The sequence below is a fragment of the Sinocyclocheilus anshuiensis genome, unplaced genomic scaffold (genome assembly GCF_001515605.1).
Source record: "Sinocyclocheilus anshuiensis isolate Anshui unplaced genomic scaffold, SAMN03320099.WGS_v1.1 scaffold690, whole genome shotgun sequence".
NCBI classification, from domain to species: Eukaryota; Metazoa; Chordata; class Actinopteri; order Cypriniformes; family Cyprinidae; genus Sinocyclocheilus; species Sinocyclocheilus anshuiensis.
This window is the reverse complement of record NW_015547715.1, coordinates 157,246-163,694: the sequence shown is the minus strand read 5'-3', so window position 1 is coordinate 163,694 and position 6,449 is coordinate 157,246. Positions and strand designations below refer to the sequence as shown.

General features: G+C 36.3%; 1 protein-coding gene across 2 annotated transcripts in view; it reads right to left on the bottom strand.

Annotated features, from left to right (window-relative positions):
* Positions 1–913: 913 nt before the first annotated feature.
* LOC107704135 (synaptobrevin homolog YKT6) overlaps positions 914–6,449 on the bottom strand; it is a 9,170-nt gene continuing 3,634 nt past the window's right edge. For both annotated transcript variants that reach the window (XM_016506996.1, XM_016506994.1), the window contains 5 exons: positions 4,744–4,844; positions 3,689–3,793; positions 3,476–3,541; positions 3,186–3,287; positions 914–1,999 (listed from right to left, as the gene is read on the bottom strand). In XM_016506996.1, the coding sequence (XP_016362482.1) occupies positions 1,964–1,999; positions 3,186–3,287; positions 3,476–3,541; positions 3,689–3,793; positions 4,744–4,844 (410 nt within the window). In that variant the 3' untranslated portion in view covers positions 914–1,963. The remainder of the gene's footprint in view (positions 2,000–3,185; positions 3,288–3,475; positions 3,542–3,688; positions 3,794–4,743; positions 4,845–6,449) is intronic.

Here is a 6,449-nt window from a genome sequence, read left to right as displayed (position 1 = left end):
GACAAATCCCCGACAGAAAACTGCTGCTGCGTTCTATTCATGACGTATTGACACAAATTTCAAATGATTTTCAGCGGTTGCTTTATCGCGTCCAGTGTAGGCAGACTTTAGCTGTCGCGTCCGATGTAGACACGGTGTTAAGACACTTATTCACCTATCGAGAAGAAACAAAGCAACCTCGGCGTCTAATCGCAGGCCTTCCGCTCCTTGAGTTCTCTCCAGCGCTGGAAAGCTGATCTGATATTTACGCGGGTCCTACTTCTTGCCTTCTTTAGTTCCGCAGACGGTTTCCTCTTTTGTTTTTAATCCGCCATCTCTATCTTTCTGTCGCTCGGCTCACTAATGTCCGTCCTGTGCACTGAACGCTCTCTCCTCCACATCATGAGTAGACACGCCCCTTACTGCTGATTGGCTACAAGTTTGTTTTGCTACTCGGCCCAAATCAGTTTTCTAAAGGGTTTTTGAAAAAATGCATACCCCACCTTTAAATTATTTGTGAAAGAATGCATTAACTTATTTTTTTCTCTTTTTACAAATAGCATTTAATTCTCATGAGAAATCAGTACGAAAATGTCATTAATATCACAAATTGGGGGAAATTGATCTTGTCAAAATGCAAAAATATAAATGGTCCTAGTTATGAGATTTTCAAAATCAAAACAAAATATAATTTTTTTAAATTATTATTGTTAAAATAATGCATTAATTATTTATTCTTCACAAATAAGAACATTTAATTCTCATGACAATTCAGTGAGAAAATGTCAATATTACAAATTGGGGGAAAACTGAACATTTTAATTGTCAAAATGCAAAAAACATAAATAGTCTGAAATGAGATTTTCTTTAAACAAAATAGATTTTGTTTTGTCTGTCTTCTGACTTTGGGATGAAATAAGACCCGGACATGTTCTTGACTGGTTCACCCAGATACTGCTGGCTTTACCCAACCTTTTGTGCATGTAGATTTAAGCTTTACAGAAAGAGAAAAAGCACATGAACTTGAAACCAGGACTCACGAGTCAAGCCTTCAGGCTGTTAGCAGCAAAGCGTCATTAGATCGGATACAGCATTTGAGAGGTCCAGCGAGAGTCATGTGACCAAACACAATCACTAACACGTGATTTACACTCACAACCATCGCACGAGGATTAAGGGGGCTGATTTCACACTAAACCACACTTTAAGGCTTTATTATTACTCTCTAACATCACAACACATGTTCGTTATCAACCACCAACTGAACATATTGTAGGCATGTTTCTTAAGTATTAAAAACCAAATTGCAATAACTCATGATGCAGGGAACCAATGCCAATACCATTCAGTAATTTATTTACATTTTCAAGAGAAAAAAGCATTAGAATTGTACACAAACATTTAATTTGGTCAGTCACTTACACACAATATTGAGGATCTGAACGTTATGAACATCAATAACTAACACATTATTTACTGTTTTCACATTTAAAAAAAATTCACGCTACATGTTCACTTTACAAGGCGCTTCAAAACTGCCAAAGCCGAATATTGAGTCTAAATACAGAGATTGCAGCATTTTCACTCGCACGTCCTCCGTTGATAAGGCTAATTCAACAGTTTGATAACAACACTCCTGCGTCTACAGTAAGGCACAGCGGGGACGTTTGACTCGAGCCCCTCCATGCTTTTATCCGGATCCGTTTTGAGCTTGTGCCAGACCCTGAGGAACCGTCAAGAAGAAAACAAAGTTCTCACACAACATGAAAACCGATGGCAGAGTAAGTGTGGTGCATCATGGGAAATCAGCCCCCTCTGAGCCCGTTATTGTATACCGTCGGATCGGCCCTCTCGTGCATTCGCTATGACTGCTGCTTGATAAAAGCACCAGCCCACACCAGGACAGAGAGAAAGAGAGGGGAAAAATAGAAAACCAGAGGAGAGGTGGCCGAAGAGTCCAGTCCAATCAGAGACTTCCTCGCGATCACATGATCTCGCAGCACGAGTTCTGCTTGCGTGCCTAGAACATAAAAACATCAACATTACATCAGATCTCCTGAAGAAGATGTGAGCAGTTGCCTATTCACACTGGCAACTTTCTCAGTATTTGGGGTGTCTTGCCTTAAGGTAGCTGATAGGTTTAAAGGGGTCATGAATTGAGAAATCAACTTTTACTTGAGCATTTTTTAATATGTAAGAGGTCATCGTGCTAAAAGAATATCTTGTAAGTTTCAGAACTGAAAACATCCTTGTTACTGAAATAAAAGCTTTTAATGACACCAGGCCCAGCGAATGCCAGATTCTGGATTCAATGATGTAATAGATCGGTTAAACTCCGCCTCCACAGAAGAATATCAACACATAACTATGTAGCCCCGCCCACCCCGGATCGAGCAACCAAGCAATAAACATGCCGTTAAAGATCGCAGAATATTGTGCAGTGCCTGGAAGAACACAGTCGCTGCATAAACTTCCTTTGGATTCAAATATTAGGAATGCGTGGATGAACTTAATTTTTAATGAAGTTGCAGCTCACGCGAGTAAAACATTGAGCGTTTGTTCGCTTCTTTTCACCGCGGACTCCTTTGTAAACGAGACACAGTCGACTCTGGATTTGCAGAGAGACCGAGATTAAAAAGCAAGGCTGTGCGTCTATATTGGATCCGACAGGAATGGCGCAGCACACTTATGCGAGTAAAAAATATTTGTACTGTATGTCACTATTGCTTTGTTAGAGATTGCTTGATATGTCCTGATTATGTGTATGTGTCTAACCGAAGTCACAGAAGGCTCCAACTATGAAGGACGTAGCTTGTCAAACAGACACGCAGAAAGGTCGTTTACTATGCAGAACTGTTATCCAATCACAGCAGTGGGTGTTTACTTCTGAGTGTTCAATGCGGCACGCCCATAAAAAATAGCGTTTCTCCAAAACCATGGTAGAAAATAGCCTATTACTTATTGATTTTGATGTTTTTGAATGTAAAAACCACACAAACGTCATAAGTGGACCTCAGACAACAGTACAAAATAACAAAAAAAAGCCAGTTCATGACCCCTTTAATACTTCACTAGCTATAAATATGAGCAATAATAAGTGGTTTTAGAAACCACCACTAACGAAGCTTTAAAATGTACAAGAGTATTGACACAATAATAAATTGCATTTTCTGTTGCCATGTTTCATATGCATGTAGAGTACTGACCGTTTTATAAAAGGCTTTTGATTGGTTTCCCAGATGCTCAGATTTCTGAACTAAATCATCCAGCTTCTCTCCTCTCTCCAGCAGCGACTCCATTGTGTTGTGCTGGAGAAACACATATTAAATTACATACAAATGCCAATGCATTAAATACAAACAAACTCTAATATGTGTATAATGACAGCACACTTACACACCCTGCATACTGAATATCAATGTAGGTGGAACAGATGATTGTAACAATCAAAAACGGTGAATTTTAATACACACGGTTCACATAATTATTTGCTCACCAAAATAATTTTGGTTTCGTCCAGTTCTGCTTGCACTTTGGTCATAGCGTCAGCCTCCCGTGGATTCTGTAAAACAGGAAATACTGAAACTGTTACGGGTGATAGAATGCGTTGTGTTTACTAATCAAGTGCTCTTAAAACCCTTGTATAACAATGCTGACGTTCCACTACATGGCTTTTCTTGCAGTTTCACTATTAGTGAGCATAACGTACCTGGTATCTGGCCAGATGGCTGTCCAGTGCTGTGTACTGAATGGTCGCTGGAGAACCAGAAGGCCAGTCTATACTGTTGACCTGTCTGGAGAACTCATCCAGCACCTACAGACAACCACAAAACCATTAGAGAGAAAATGGTCATACCTAACCATTTAAAAAAAAAAAAAAAAAAAAAAAAAAATTTTAATTATATTTATTATTTAAATTGGCATTTAAATTGTATTCATTTAAATTTACAGTTACATTTCATTTAAATGTACACAATTCATTTAAAAAAAAATAATGTTTGTAAATTTGTATAACAGTCTTTATACTAATAACACCTAAGACAGTAAAGTTTGATGTTGGCTTGAGAAAAACAAGCCAGAAATTTTGAAGTAGTTTAATAAGATTGAAGTTTAATACTTTTAAGTATTTTTAAGATTGAAGTAGTTTTAAAAGCTTGAAGTTTGAAGGGTTTAAGTCTTTTTAAAGACTGAACTAGTTTAAAAACTTGAAATTTGAAAGATTTAAATATTTTTAATATATTGAAGTATTTTAAAAGGTTTGAAGGTTTTAAGTATTTTTAAGATTGAAGTAGTTTTAAAAGCCCTGGTTTTAAAGCCATGCAATCTCTCGGATGGACGGACGGACGGACGGACGGATGGATGGATGATAGATGGATGGATGGATGGATGGACGGATAGACGGATGGATGGATGGACGGACGGACGGATAGACGGATGGATGTATAATGTATGGATGGATGGATGGATGGATAGATGATAGATGGATGGATGATAGATGGATGGATGGATGATAGATGTATAGATGGATGACAGATGGATGGATGATAGATGGATGGATGGATGGATAGATGATAGATGGATGGATGATAGATGGATGATAGATGGATGGATGGATGATAGATATATAGATGGATAGATGGATGGATGAATGGATGATAGATATATAGATGGGATGATAGATGGATAGATGGATGGATGATAGATGGATGGATGGATGGATGGATAGATAGATAGATAGATAGATGGATGGTCAACATAACGCACCTTATCAAGTAAAGTGAAGCAGACTCTGGAGGGATATTCACTGTCCGCGATCACAACACCACCGAGATTGTCATTCCGCACGTACACGTGACACAAGTACTCTAACGGGGAAAAAACACAATGAATCCAATGCTTTTATGAGCAGCCACTACAAACTCTTGTGAAAAAGAAGTGTGTGTAATTGTAGTGAATGTGCACTTCAAATCTTAAAAGTTTATTTTACAAAAACTATACTTGCAGACAATATAAAATTGTTCAAATAAAAAGCCACGTAATTGTACGTAAAGAGAGTACACTTTCATGACTATGATCTTGTAGCGTAAAATTAAATGTTTTACTTTAAAGTATATTTTACGTCATGTTTAAGCTGTTTTAATAATCTTTTGTCATGCTATAAATAAGTACACTTATTTTAAGGTGTTGACTAACATACTAAAGCACACATACTTGATTATAATTTTTCCTGTTAAAATTGAAACGTCATCATTCAAATTGTGCAAAATTTCATTAAAAATTACAAATATATTAAAATACATGACATACAAGTTTTAATAGAAATGACATTAACGTAAATGCTTTTTAGTTCATTTAGCAGTCAGGGTTATTCAAGTTCAAACTAAAACTAAAATTAAAACCATTAAAAAACATTTTCGTTACTTAAAATTCACTAAAATGTAATTAAATATTAAAAACGTTTTATTTCAGCTAGATGCCAAGACAGCATTTAATTTAATGAAATGTACAAAAAAAATTAATAAATAAAATAATCAAATAAAATGTAATAAAATAAAATCATAAAAATTTCTAAAAACAATCAAATTAAAATTATAAAAAAAAACTTATTAAAAAATGTCATTAAAAAAAATTAAAATAACACTGTCACAGTACACTTCTAACCATATTTCAAAAACAAAGGAATTAATTGTGAAATTTCACATAAAAATGAACTTAAGTACTATTTTTAAAGGTTAAGTGCTGAATTACTTTTTCACAAGGTGATGCATTTCTGAATAACTCTAGTAAGCTGATTTTGTGGCTCTCAGTAGCTCGGTAGGGTTCACCGTGGGGGCGGGGGCACTCCCTCTTTTCCTTTGCTTTTAAATAGCTTGCAAAAGTGGCGTGCATTTTACTTTCACTTTCAAATAGCAGCAATTCGGCGTAAAGCAATGGTTCGTTTTTAGTTCGTTTGAATTTTCCCTCGCTTTTAAATAGCTTAAAAGCACCGTGCGCATTTTACTTTCACTTTCGAATTAGCGGCAATTCGGCGTCAATTGCTTGAATGCAACAACAAAATACAACGTCAAACTCACTTTAATCTATTTATAAAACATAGAACTTTTATTAACAAATTTTCAAACCGGTTAATCGACGTGTGACAACACGGATAATACCGGTATCACCGTGGGGGCGGGGGCAGGGACTCTTTTCCTTGCTTTCCTTCACTTTTATATAGCTTGTAAAAGCGCGTGTGCATTTTACTTTCACTTTCAAATAGCAGCAATTCGGCGTAAAGCAATGGTTCGTTTTTAGTTCGTTTGAATTTTCCCTCGCTTTTAAATAGCTTAAAAGCACCGTGCGCATTTTACTTTCACTTTCGAATTAGCGGCAATTCGGCGTCAATTGCTTGAATGCAACAACAAAATACAACGTCAAACTCACTTTAATCTATTTATAAAACATAGAACTTTTATTAACAAAACGAAGAA